This window comes from Dryas octopetala, chromosome 8 (assembly GCF_963921425.1).
Source record: "Dryas octopetala chromosome 8, drDryOcto1.1, whole genome shotgun sequence".
NCBI lineage: Eukaryota > Viridiplantae > Streptophyta > Magnoliopsida > Rosales > Rosaceae > Dryas > Dryas octopetala.
Genome location: NC_141373.1, coordinates 3,696,182 through 3,710,341, shown reverse-complemented (window position 1 = coordinate 3,710,341; position 14,160 = coordinate 3,696,182). Strand labels below are relative to the sequence as shown.

At 37.3% G+C, this 14,160-nt stretch overlaps 1 protein-coding gene and 1 pseudogene across 6 annotated transcripts; both read left to right on the top strand.

Moving 5' to 3' along the window:
- The first annotated feature begins 1,228 nt into the window (after positions 1-1,228).
- On the top strand, positions 1,229-7,097 carry LOC147276126 (uncharacterized). Of its 5 annotated transcripts, XM_086255377.1 has the most exons (6): positions 1,229-1,380; positions 1,742-2,010; positions 2,097-2,629; positions 4,310-5,723; positions 6,065-6,696; positions 6,858-7,097. In XM_086255377.1, the coding sequence occupies exons 3-5, from the start codon at positions 2,552-2,554 to the stop codon at positions 6,547-6,549; spliced, it is 1,977 nt and encodes a 658-aa protein (XP_086111503.1). In that variant the 5' UTR covers positions 1,229-1,380; positions 1,742-2,010; positions 2,097-2,551; the 3' UTR covers positions 6,550-6,696; positions 6,858-7,097. The 5 variants fall into 5 exon arrangements, with proteins under 5 accessions (XP_086111503.1, XP_086111505.1, XP_086111506.1 ...); XM_086255379.1 differs by lacking the exon at positions 1,742-2,010; XM_086255380.1 differs by having other exon boundaries at positions 1,742-2,629; positions 4,322-5,723.
- A 1,223-nt stretch (positions 7,098-8,320) lies between these two features.
- LOC147276125 (uncharacterized) lies at positions 8,321-12,925 on the top strand (annotated as a pseudogene). The gene is made up of 9 exons (XR_015123818.1): positions 8,321-8,457; positions 8,596-8,656; positions 8,950-9,171; positions 9,582-9,763; positions 9,879-10,053; positions 10,193-10,404; positions 10,551-10,676; positions 10,770-10,861; positions 11,281-12,925. The product of XR_015123818.1 is annotated as an uncharacterized LOC147276125 (transcript).
- The last annotated feature ends 1,235 nt before the right edge of the window (positions 12,926-14,160 follow it).

Here is a 14,160-nt window from a genome sequence, read left to right as displayed (position 1 = left end):
GCAACCTTTATTTAGCAATAGAAGTCACCCCTCTTAACCCATTTCTCATGATATAGTAAGTGCATAATTGAACTTTAAAAATACAAATTTAACAGGAAAAATGGAAAAAAAATCAACGCTTCTTATACAAGAGGAAAAGATATTGTCTGTACACGCGGTGGTTCATGCTCACAAGAATATGGCATCCATAATTAGTAGCCCATTTTCATACTTATGTGTTGCCGGACGTACACAAGAAATTTTTTTTCCTATACAAGGTTTAGTATTTATTGGGCTCTCGTAATAATATGAGGGACCCACTTTTTATGGCGAATCTTACATTTTGTGTTACACTACGTGAGTACAAGTAAAATTCGAACATAATTTTTAAGAGAAAATAAAAGACATTGTACCAAATATATATGATTTGACAAAACTTTGTGCATAATTGACGCTCAAACAATAATTACAAATAAAATTTTCAACAATTAGCGGGATATCATACCCCATTTAATGGATTTAACATTGGGGTACGCACTAATAATTCTAGTGCAATTTAGTCTTGCCTTACTTGGCCATGCATGCTCATGTAGAAAGAGTGAGAGCTTCTTCTTCAGCTTTCAATCATTTTGTATGATTGCCATGTTTAGGTTAGGCACTTTTAGAAAGCCGTAGGTGATAGGCCAATGGAGAGATGTCAGATTAAGATAAATATCAAATGATAAAGCAACACAACAAGGCAAGTGAGGCTGCCGAATTGCTTGGTGTAGAGACTGCAAAATGGGAGGCAAGCACACGTGGTTTTGTTGTGGAGGTGAATGCATGACACAAAACCCATAGAGGCCAAACCCAACACTTCATTAGCAGCATAATAATCTAACTGTCTCACATTTTTTTTCTTATATTTGTATTTTATTTGATGTATCATTACTTCATTGGAAGAGTATTTTTTTTTTTTTAGATTTTATTTTTTAATTTTTAATATCCAATATATAAATATCATGTAAGATAGTATGAAATTATGATATAAAAATATGATAATTGTAGCATTACTGTTAACAGCAACACGGTAACTATCAATTTTTTACCATTTCTACCATCTCTCTCTCTCTCTCTCTCTCTCTCTCATATTCAACTCAGAATCATTTGTGATATTTGTGGACTGACTCTGGATTCTTCTTTAACACATTCCCCTTTATAAATACCCCATTGCCCTCTTCCTTAATTTTCTCTTCCCTTTTTAGGGGATTTGAGGACTGAATACACCAAAACATTCAGAGAGAGAGAGAGAGAGAACCCTCTTCTTCAACATAACCCCACATCAACAATTTGAAGATCTGGAATTTTACTCACATACACAAAACCCATTTATACAAAATTCACACTGATACAAAGATAGAGGTAGACATACATACATGTACATAAAGAGAGAGACTGATAAATCCCTCTTTTGTTTTTCTGTCTATCTCTTTTTGGAATGAATGAGATCTTCGTATTCTTCTTGTACAATGTCTACTTTGCAAAACCCAAAAGTTTTTCTCTTTGTTTGGTTCTCCCCTTCCGTGAAAATTTTCTGTTTTCCCGGAATCATCAAAATCAAAACTCTCAATCCCATGTCTGGAACTTTATTGATTTCATTGGGTTCTTTTAATTTAATAAAAAAAAGGTTTTTCGTGTATATTGAGATCGAAATTTTCTAAATTTGTCTTTATTTGCAACTGGGTTTTGTGCCTGACATATTTTTTTCTGTTTATTTTGTTAGGGTTTGGCCAAATCGTCACTGGGAGAAACCCTAATTGTGATTTTTATAGTATTAGGGTTATATTATTAGAAGATTCACAGTTGTATATAGAAACTGAGGCTTGGATTATATAGCTTCTATTTGAAATTTTTCATTCAAGTGGAGGATTATGTGTTTTCAGTAGCTCTAATTCTGAGTCTGCGCGTTGAATCTGCGAGTTTGATATTGGGAAGTGTATTGAGATTTATGCGGGATGATGATGAGACACTAAGGATTTCTTCATTTTCAAGGTTGTGGTCTGTGTTGCATTTGTTGTGTGAGTTTTTGGCCTTATAGTCAGGACATGCTCCTGATGTTGGTTTTTACTGATGAGCAGGTGATCATTCTCTATTGGCCTAGTAAGAAAGACAGAGGACCAGATTGCTTCGGAACTTCTAAATTTGTCGACAAACCGAACTGATCGCGTGGACATAGCTTGATTGAATGTTTTGTTATCTGGGTAGATAGAGGTGAACAAATCCAGAGTTTGGTATAGGGAAATAGTGCACTTGAGCCTTGTGGAAGGTTTTTGTTTTTGTCTCAGCTTAACAGAAAGACTAAAATTGTGATAAAGAGGAGATCTTGCATACTGGGTATCATCAGTTTTCGCTTTGGGTTGATTTAGAACATCATGGCGTGATTTTTAAGCTGGAAATGAGTTTGGGGACATGGTGCATGGACAGGAGCATTGTTTCTTCTCTGTTCCTGTGTTGGAACAACAGTACTGGAAACTAGGAGAAGCTTTTCCGTTGGTGGAAGGATCCCACTTTTCCATTTCAAGGATCACGTGCAATGTCTCGCTGCTTTCCATTTCCTCCTCCTGGATATGAAAGGAAAGTTAGAATCGATGATATAGACTTACTTGCAAAGGTTTAAATGTTTTCTTTAATTCTTTTTTATCTTTGCAAGGTTGATTTACATTTATTTCTCATTGGTTCTTGCGTGTTTAGCCCTGCCTTTGTAAATGTATGTGTTGGATTTTCATCAGTTGCTTATCATTGTAACTCTGGGAGGACTATGGGGTCATGAAATTAATCTCTATGTGGGTTTTAACTGATGAAGTCGTGGGGAACTGTTAGGAACAATGGAAGTTTTGTTGGAGCTAGGAGGAAGAGTATTAGGGGTAAGCATGTTAAATTTGAAACTGTCATGAATAACAAGAATATGGGAGCAGATTAATTTTGGCAGCATTAAAATGCCCTGCATGAGACATATTCAATCCACCCCATTACTTTATTAGTCTATGGTTCTCATTCTATGTAGGTTAAGCAACCGACTAAAAAAATATACTTTTCCATAAGAAAGTCCTTGGATGTCAGGATTCATGTCATAATGGGCTTAGATATCTCATGAAATATGTGAAACAAGTGATAGAAATTGGTAGCTATCTGACTTCCAAAACATGATTATTTAGTGGGAGTAATTTTGATATCATGCACCTCTCACTTGGGGTGGCCCAACTCTATTGAACTTCCCTCCTAAGACTAACCATTTTTGTAAGTAATATGTCTATCACCTTTTGTTGGGTCATATGTTATGTGTAAAGTTTATGTGTTGAGCGTGACATGATATGGGTAAGGGATAAGTGTTTGGCACATTTTGTGTACACAAGCACCCATTGGTGTGCATGATAATGGAACATGTGTTGCTTTATAATAAGTTTGATGGGATGTTTTCTTAATCTGTTCTTGCATAAAAATGATTTGATTACGTTGGTTGAACACATCATAATAGCCTAGACCCTAGGGTTTATAAAGAATTACTAACATCTGGACAGTGCATGGAAGGTGGAGTGCATCCTGGATGAACATTCATTACTGGTTTAGCACAACTGTCTCTTATCTTTTGATTTGTTTAAGTCCTATCGACAGTGAGAACTGTCAAAATTTTAGCTGTTACACAGCATCATAATTATTATGTTAATATTGTAAATTGGCATATTGTCTCTGCTGTCTTAAATTAATATGTTTACACTTCATCTTCATTTGTTGTATTTCACTATGCAGGAAGCAAAATAATAGGAACCAGGGGAAAAATAAAGAGTTTTTTCTTATTGTGTGTAGAATATTGTCTCTGTTCTTAGTTTTTGTTAAATTTTAAATATACACTTCACCACCATCCTGTGTTAAGGATGCAGGAAGCAAAATAAGTGGAACTGGAAAAAAGAAAAGAAAAAAGAGGATATTGTTTCGCAGCTGGCACACTCCTTTCTGATATTAAAAACTTCGAGAGTAATTAAGTCAACAAAGACAATTCATTTTAATATCTACTACAGAAATTACAGTTTGCATGTTGTCTGCCCAAAAAAAAAAGTAGGCTATAGCATTGTGTGAGAGTGTAGTGACTTGAACTTGAGCATTGAGTGCAATTCTTATACCAGCACACCACACTTAGCGGTGGTTTGCATCTTGTGTCTGTCAATCTTTGTGTTTTAGGAGAATTTTTCTAACTGCTTACTTGTATTTTTTTTTTTTCCTGTTTAGTTTCTGTCATATTTTTTTTCTCATTTTTTACTATATACATGTTCGCTAATTGGGATATTGTTTTTAGGAGAAACACAAGGAGAAAAAGCATAAAAAGGATAAGAAAGACAAAGAGAAAAGAGACAAGAAGGACAAAGACAGAAGTAAAGAAAGGAAAGATCAAAAGGAAAAGCACAAAGACAAGAAGGAAAGGGATGGGGCTAATGGAAGTACTCGGACATCAGAGGAGAAGAGAATTGAAGGGAAGCCAGAGTCTTATAATGGACAGAAGCATGGTCCAAACAGCTTGCATAATGTTGACATCAAGGATTTTAAGTATGTGCAGGAATTGGACAGGAGATGTAGGAATGATGATGGAGCAACTGGAAGTCAGGCGGTTCAGAAGATTATGGCTACTGATCAAAGACCTTTATTGTCGAATCATTCCAGAGAAAAAGGGAGAACTAAGGATAAGAAAGAAGATGATAGGACTTTCAATGCTCAAAGAAACCTTGTTGAGGGAAAATGTTCATCAGATGCATTTGTTCAAAACTCCCCTAGCATTGACCAAAGAAGACTTGAAGGAAGTGCTAAGTCAATTGAGAAGGATGGTGAGAAGCAGATTAAGGGAAGAGATCAGAAAGAAAACACATATTATGACAGTAAAGGTCATAAACCCAAGGATAGAGAGAAAGAGAAGAAAGTCAAATCAAAAGATAAAGACAGGGATAAGAAGAAGGAAAAGAATGAGAAAATGAAGGAGATAAGCAAACCATATGAGCATCCTAAACTAAAAGGAAGTGGCAAGGACTCCCTTGATGCTTGCAGCAATAAAGCATTAGATCCTTTACAGATGAATAGCAAGAACTTTGCTGCTGGGGGAAATCTTGGCAAACTTAAGGAGCTTGAGATAAATGGATTTTTACACGGTGAGAAGGAGAAAGTGAAGGAGATAAGCAAACCATTTGAGCAGCCTAAACTAAAAGGAAGTGGCAAGGACTCCCTTGATGCTTGCAGCAATAAAGCATTAGACCCTTTACAGATGAATAGCAAGAACTTTGGTGCTGGGGGAAGTCTTGGCAAACGTAAGGAGCTTGAGATGAATGGATTTTTACACGGTGAGAAGGAGAAAGTGAAGGAGATAAGCAAAACATCCAATGAGCAGCCTAAACTAAAAGGAAGTGGCAAGGACTCCCTTGATGCTGGCAGTAATAAAGCATTAGGCCCTTTACAGATGAATAGCAAGAACTTTGCTGATGGGGGGAATCTTGGTAAACGTAAGGAGCTTGAGATGAATGGATATTTACATGGTGAGAAGGAGAAAGTGAAGGAGATTAGTAAACCATCCAACGAGCAGCCTAAACAAAAAGCAAGTGGCAAGGACTCCCTTGATGCTTGCAGTAATAAAGCATTAGACTTTCCACAGATGAATAGCAAGAACTCTGCTGCTGGGGTAAATCTTGGCAAACGCAAGGAGCTTGAGATGAATGGATATTTACATGGTGAGTCGTTTCCTATTTTGTAAAAACAAGGGCTTATATTTTCCATTTGGTTGTGGAAACACATTTTAAATGTGTTTGTCTTCCTGGATGGTGTTTTACTTAGATGTTCCAGCTCCTAAACAGTCATTCTGATATAGGTTGCATGTTTATTTAATCACAAAATATTTTTCTGCCAAAACTTGGCCTACTGATTGAATAACAGTTGTGTGTTGATTAAACATTTTATATGCATGCTTACCCAAAAACAAAGATTATATACATCTGTTTTAGTTGGGGCTGGGGGATACAATTGTTGGTTTAACTGATCTTATCTGTACCTTATTCTTTAAACTTTTCCACAGAAAATGGATTTCTGCCTCATAAGTTGCCAAGACCTGTCTCCTCCCACCCAGTCATGGAAAATGGAAGGAAATCGGAACCATGCCAAACTGTTCTCCAGTTTGTATCTGAGGGGCAGGGGGCAGCCAGCAATTGTAAAGCAGAGATCAAGGAACTCAGAATTAATGGTTTGAAAGGGTCTGAACAACCCAATGGATGCTCAACAAGGCCATCATCTTCTACTGTTAAAGTTAATGAGAATGGTGAAGCATCTGCAAAACCACCACATCCTGATTCCAAGTATCTGAGTGAGATACTTTCCATACCCGAGATGGGGGATGGGTCTGATTTTGATGATCAGGAATGGCTGTTTAGCAGCGATGGTTTAGGGTCAAAGAAGCCCAAAGCGGGTGCACCTGGGGTTGAAACACCCCCCCAAGTGTGGGCAGAAGCTATGCATATAGAGTCTGTTGATGTTTTTGCCCTGCCGTATGTCATTCCATATTGATATTGAGTGGATATGGCTCCCTTCTATCATCCCCTAAATGTCTGCCACCCCAAAGTAGCATTTAAGGGGGTGTAAACCAGCATCTGGGTTTTGAGGCTGAGTTTGTTTCTGCCTCTTGTTTTGATTATTCTTCCATAGATTATTAAGGTATAGTTGACACTGTTCCTTGTTCTCTCTATCTGTCTTGCAGCAAATATATGGTGTCTAATTTTCTTATATTATTTCCTAGAACTGATTTATTTGGGATCAGATCATATTATTTTATGTACACTAATCATTGTGTTACTTGTGGTGCATCTATTTTTCAGGGCTCTGTTATGTTAGCAAGGGGTTTTTTAACTGCTCCTTGGGCCTTATCAGGATTCAGAAGATACATCCCCATGTCAAATGGAGAGGGAGGGATATGTTACTTGAATAATTTTTTATCAATAGGTATATTTTTTGTTAGTTTAGAGACTTGGGAGACTTAGAGCCTTAGAGCTTAAACATATACACGAGAATGAGAATCGCATAGTCACTGTGGCATTTGTCCACAAAATTTTTTCTTACATTTTTACTTAGACACGATGATGAGAAGTAGGGATGATTCACATAAATTGTATGTTAATTTTGTTTGCTTATCAATTTGTCCCCTTTGAACTTGTTAGTACAAATGGCATTTGGGTATATCATAAGAAAGATTTTACTTGTCATGATTCCATAAGCAATGCATGCTACTTAGTCCTCCATTAGTATTGACCATTGACGGATCACCCAACAAGGTATTGATGCCCCTGGCATAAATTTGGAATATGCTATTTGAAATTTTGAACACAGTTTTACAAAAGAAAATGGAAAATATTAGAGACTTTTCTTTGTACTATTTAGTGTATCATCTTTTTACCCACATTTATTAGAAAGATGATACAGTGCTATCTGAATAAAATAATTGTATATTTTTATTTTCTTACTTTTCCTTTATTTTGAACTAAAAACAAGTAAAAAAATAGTCAGCAGAAGCATTATAAAACAAAACACTAATAATGTTGTGTCAAAAAAATATAATTATATTTCTTGGTATAGAAGAAAATATAATTTTGATTTATTAATTAATGTATTTAGGCCATTTTTATTCTTTTGATAAACATCAAGGAAAGTAAATGGAATCGATATCCAAAAAGAAAAAGAAAGTTAATGGAATGGAGAAGTTGTACTTAGCTTATGTCTTACGACATCCAATTGCATGGCGACAAGTGGTTAGCATCAAATCACTTGGGACTTAAGAGCGTGCGTCTTTCCATGTGCAGCGCCGTTTTTGTCCCCCTCAATTTGGAGGGTATTAGAAATTTTAAATTTATATCCTAATTTTGAACTCTAAATTATGTATTAATTCTTTATTGATTTATGGTTTATTCAAATAATTATTAATTTTATAACAAGTAAAATATTGACATCTCCACACGTGTATTTGGAATCTAAATTTAAAATTTCTAATATTATTGTATAGTATGAGAACATCACTTCATATGTTATAATATTAATAAACGAATTCTTACTTTTATAGTTTTATGGAATAGTAAACTAATATTTACTACATTACTTTTATAGTATAATAAACTAATATTCACTTATATTGTGAATTAATTGCACAACTTAGCCAGTTAGCCGTGCTAAGCTTCACAATGTTTCTCAAAAAAAAAAAGCTATATACAATAATTTCTTCTGACGTACAAGTTAAGTAAAATAGATCCTTTATCAGACCCAAGAAAAAAAAAAATCCTTTAAATACATGGGTGTAATTGTGTAAAGAGCAGTTGTTGGCGATGATGAATACAAAATTGGATTGAAGTAGCCTCGTTCTCTCTCATTCAGAAGACTGCAACTGTCAGCTCGACATGGGTGGCGATACAATCCCTCCTTCTGGTAGCGGTAACTCTCTCCCTACGTTTTCTCTTTAGTTTTTTCGTGTTCCCAACTGCCAAACATGGCCTTTTTGGCATGTGGGTGAGTCGGTCATTGACTCAGTAAGTGACTATCTCTCTAATACGGGTATTACCAAACATGTAGATACAGGGGAAGACTCCTCAGTGGACCAACAGTCTTTCCAATTCTCATCTCCACTCCTCAGGTACTGATGGGTTGTCTTTCAGTTTTTCTTTTCTCCTTTTCTTTCGTTTCTAACTTTCTGTTTGGTTGCTGAGAAAAGATAATGGAAGGACGATCAAATTTAGTTCTGAATTACATGTCTTTTGTTAAGATTGGTAGGCCATATGTTTCTTTTTTCTTATTTGTAGCATTATACTCACAAAATCGCAAGAGGGGTTTATTGAAAATTTTTATGCTGTTTGTAACTAATAAAAAATGGAAAATTTTTATGATGTTTGTGGAAGTTGAAAGTGGTTCTGCTTTTCAATGGAGCAGTGATGATGATTTGAGCATGAAGGTTGAGGATGGTGCAGTGGATACACAACATGGATTGGTGTTTGGAGAACTCCACAGTGTGGGTGGTCGATCTTCCTCGGCTTCTTTGGATTTTGAAACCAATCAGAGGAGGCAAAATGCTTATAGTAAAATTTTGCAGAGTAACGAGGAATCTTGGATGCGAAGCAAAGATTTGGAAGAGGCCAAGAGTAAAATCTTGAGGTATTGTATTAATATTTTTTAGTACGATCGTCCAATTTAAGATTGCTTTGAAAGATTGAAGAATTTCCATATTCACATATCAGACTGATCCTAGTAATATGCTATATCAAAACCTCTTATTTGCTCCTTGGGCTATATATGCATCTTATGTGAAATCACACTTTCAAAGATGTTCTGTTTTTTTATGCTACAAGCCTACAGGCTACAGCCATAGTTTGCCACTTGTAACTATGGTTGGCAATTTGATGTCATTTGGAGGTGATTCAAGTTTCCAGAAATCGAGACCTTACTTTGACATTATTTCAGGACTTAACCAGAAAAGTTATCTCCTGTCTAAGGACTTTGTTGTTTATGATGTATAGACTGTTATTATGGTTGCTTGAAGTGATGTGGCCTCTTGAATTTAACAGCTACACCCCTGGTGCATGGATTGGAAGTGTAGGTGCCAAGAAATTGAGGGACTATGATGTGCCAAAGGCGACATCTCTCTTATTGGTTGGTCCAAAGGGATCTGGAAAAAGTAGTCTTATAAACAGAATATCAAAGATGTTTGAAGATGACAAGTTTGCATCGGAAAGAGCCCAAGTATCGTGTAAGGTTTCAGTTGTGGATCATGCAAGATGCTATGAAGTTAGTTATTATTATTTATTTTTTTATTTTTTTATTTTTTTTACAAAAGCTTCACCTGTATTGTTTTCATGTTCCAGATAATTCATCTATTGGAGAAGGAACTCTTTTCCTCCAGGAATATATGATACCGAGAGGTTCAACTTCTTTTTGCCTCTATGATACCCGCAGTTTGTCTGATGATTCATCTGAAAACAAAAAAATGCTGAAGCGTTGGATGAAAAAAGGTGTTCATCATGGGAAGCTTGTTACCAGGTCTGAATTCATGCGTAGCCCTCTCTTCCATTATTGAATTTCCTTTACTTGATCAAGCAACCCAAATTTCAGTTGTTTCATTAACGGTTTTGGAATTTGTCTACTTCCACATTCATCTCAATTTATCTCAATTGATCAGGCGTTCGGACGGTCGAAGTTTGAGGATCGCAATGAATTGCAAAGCTCGTGATAATGGTTGTGTGTCTAGTGAGATCAGGAAGGTTAATTTTGTCATATTTGTTGTTAATGGCCCTTCAGTTCTGAAATCATTGGAAAGTGATGAAGATGCAGAGACACGATATACCCAAACGATTGCTTCAGCTTTCAATTGCCCATACCTAGCATTTAAAGGTATTAGGATGTCATTAACCTTTTATTGCTCGTTTTTTTCCCTTTAGTGCTTTGTTAATTAGATTTTATAGGGTAAAAGGGAAGGGAAGTGGTGGAAACTTATGTTTTAGGTGATTATAGTCTCTCCATCTCCATTTTCTTTCCAGATGATAAACCCCTTGTTGTTGTCACACATGGTGATCTACTTTCACATGCTGAACGGGCTCGTGTTCTTGTTCATTTGGGAGAACTACTGGGTATTCCACCTGCAACACAAATTTTTGACATCCCAGGTGACCCTTGAAGTTAACACCCTCTCCTGTGTGGTTTTCATATTAATTTATTTTACAAAATCAAACATAACCGATAGCTCTTTGTGCTAGCAGAATGCAATGATCCGGTATCTGAGTTGACAATAGTTGACATGTTACGCTATTCGCTTGAGCATGCTGACAAAAATCTTCCTCACAAAAGAAAGGTATGCTCTTTTTGCGAACACTGATATACACTCCTTTACTTTTTCCCCTCCTAAACTTTTTATACTAAATGGTGGTACATATTGAGTGGCATGAATTTCATCTACTTAAACATTCTCCCTTTAATTTACTACGCTGGAAGTTCATTTTTTCACAATCAGTGGTAGAGCTTCCTTACTAATATGCAGCAGTTAGCTTTTTGGTGCCAAAATATCTAATATCCACACCCACTAAATATGCTCATATCTTATTAATGTCCTAAATGAACCTTCAAAACTCATGCAATTACAGCAGTTGTTTTTTTAATTATATTAATTAATGTAGTTCGTTCATTTTATCCAGCATTCTTGTATGTGTTCTATATTTTTCAAATCTTTTTAGTGGTTTCATAAGTCTGTTGATTGTGACAAATTACTTGCAGGATCATACTATGTCACTGTTACCATATATGCTCTTGTTCATCCTTCTGGGAATTGCCATCATTATACAGCCCTTTGCCATCATGAATCAAGGACATGATCACCGTGCCCCTTGGCCCCAAGCGCATGATCACCATGTCCCTTCACCACAAGCGCATGATCACCATGTCCCTTCACCTGAAGGGCATGATCACCATGTCCCTTCTCCCGAAGCGCTTGATCACCATGGCCCTCCTCCCGAAGCGCATGATCACCACGGCCCTCCTCCCGAAGCGCATGATCACCACGGCCCTCCTCCCGAAGAGCATGATCACCACGGCCCTCCTCCCGAAGCGCTTGATCACCACGGCCCTCCTCCCGAAGCGCATGATCACCACGGCCCTCCTCCCGAAGCGCATGATCACCACGGCCCTCCTCCCGAAGTGCTTGATCACCACGGCCCTCCTCCCGAAGCGCATGATCACCACGGCCCTCCTCCCGAAGCGCATGATCACCACGGCCCTCCTCCCGAAGAGCATGATCACCACGGCCCTTTGCCCCAAGCTCATGATCACCACGGTCCTTCTCCCCAAGCGCATGATCACCATTGCCCTTTGCCCCAAGCGCATGATCACCATTGCCCTTTGCCCCAAGCGCATGATCACCATTGCCCTTTGCTCCAAGCGCATGATCACCATGTTCCTTCACCACAAGCGCATGATCACCATGTCCCTTCACCACAAGCGCATGATCACCATGTCCCTTCTCCCGAAGCGCTTGATCACCATGGCCCTCCTCCCGAAGCGCATGATCACCACGGCCCTCCTCCCGAAGTGCTTGATCACCACGGCCCTCCTCCCGAAGCGCATGATCACCACGGCCCTCCTCCCGAAGAGCATGATCACCACGGCCCTTTGCCCCAAGCTCATGATCACCACGGCCCTTCTCCCCAAGCTCATGATCACCACGGCCCTTCTCCCCAAGCGCATGATCACCATTGCCTTTTGCCCCAAGCGCATGATCACCATTGCCCTTTGCCCCAAGCGCATGATCACCATTGCCCTTTGCTCCAAGCGCATGATCACCATGGCCCTTTGCCAGAACCTGATTCAGTTACATATTGGAGTAAAATGCGACACTGGCTAGACACAAAACCTGATTGGGTGACAGATTGGAGTAAAATTCGACACTTGCTAGACACAAAACCTGATTGGCTGACAGATTGGAGTAAAGTTCGACACTTGCTAGACACAAAACCTGATTGGGTGACAGGTTGGAGTAAAATTCGACACTTGTGGTCTTGACACAAAACCTGATTGGGTGATAGATTGGAGTAAAATTCGACACTTGTGGCTAGACGACTAAGTTTGTCTGCTTCTTGTGCCTTATCAGGATTCAGAAGATACATCCCCATGTCAACTGGCGAGGGAGGGATATGTTACTATAGTATTTTGAGATGAATAGGTATGTTTTTCGTTAGTTTAAAGACTTGGAGGCTTAGAGACTTGGAGCCTAAAGCATACACAAGAATGAGAATCTTATAGCCAATGTGGCCTGTGCACAAAATTTTTCTTACATTTTACTTAGACATATATGATGAGAAGCAAGGGGTGATTCACATATAAATATTCTGTTAATTTTGTTTGCTTATCAATTTGTCCCCTTCAAACTTGATGGTACGAATGCCATTTGGGTATTGGCATTCGGGTATATAATACGAAAGATTTTACTTGTCATGACTCATAAGCAATGCAGCTTAGTCCTCCACTAGCGTTGACAGTGGAAAGGATCATGTACAATTGGCATAAATCGAAGTTTTGAAAAATATAAGAACAGAGTTCTACCAAAAAAGAGAAATTATTTCACACATTGCATTTCATACTCGAATCCAGATGATCTGATGAGTTTTTTTCTTCTTGTATTTGCTTAACTTTTCAATCATTGTGATATAAAAGAGATTCATGAGATAAATCTAATGTAATAAAGTTCTATAATTTTAACATTACTCTAGATATTAACTCACATAATTTTCATATCAGTTTAATGTTTATAATCTTTTATATCAGTTCAGTTTGTATGATCTGGTCACAAGTCAGAATGCAAAATCTCCCAATCTCTCTCTCTCTCTCCTCACTCTCAACGCAAATAGACTTTGATCACCCGGAGAATTCGTCTCTCTATCTCTTGCTACCAGTAGTAGACTCTGTTTTAAATCATGTGGCATAAAAGTTCATTGTACAAGCTTCAGACAAGCAAGTTGTTTGAAATCATTATAGTATGAAAATCAGCTAGAAGCCAACCAATTTTACTTGCTTCTGACCAATTCTTGGAAGGGGGCATCCTCCCTCTCACAATGAGACATAAATTTCATCTAATCTAGTGAATAGAAACCAGGAGAAATTTTTCAAAAAGCAGATGGGACAAATAAATGGCTAATTTTGTATAAATAAATTACACTAGCATATTTTAACAAACAAAAACAAAACTCTAACATAAATCATACTACATTACAATCCTTGATACAACAAGTTTGATGATAGGAATTGGTGTGTGCTAGTGTACAATGATGGATTGGAGTAGGCAAAATTAATGGATTTGTGAAACAGAAAAATAATCTTCAATTTTTTTTTTTACTACCAACGCTAATCCTATCCCAATGAAAGTAATTATTTGGACGAAATAAAGGCCTACAATATCCTGAAACAAGAATACAAAATATTATAAAGATAGAGAAGAAAAAAAAAAAAAAAAACCTATAAGATAAGAATATGGAGAAAAGGTTCAGAGTTCAAGGTCTCGGAGATATATAGTTTAAAATCGGTAGAAATCTTCAATTTTGGTATGAGTAACGATTTTAAATTTTGTAACAAATTATTGTATATGGTCGTAACATATATACACCA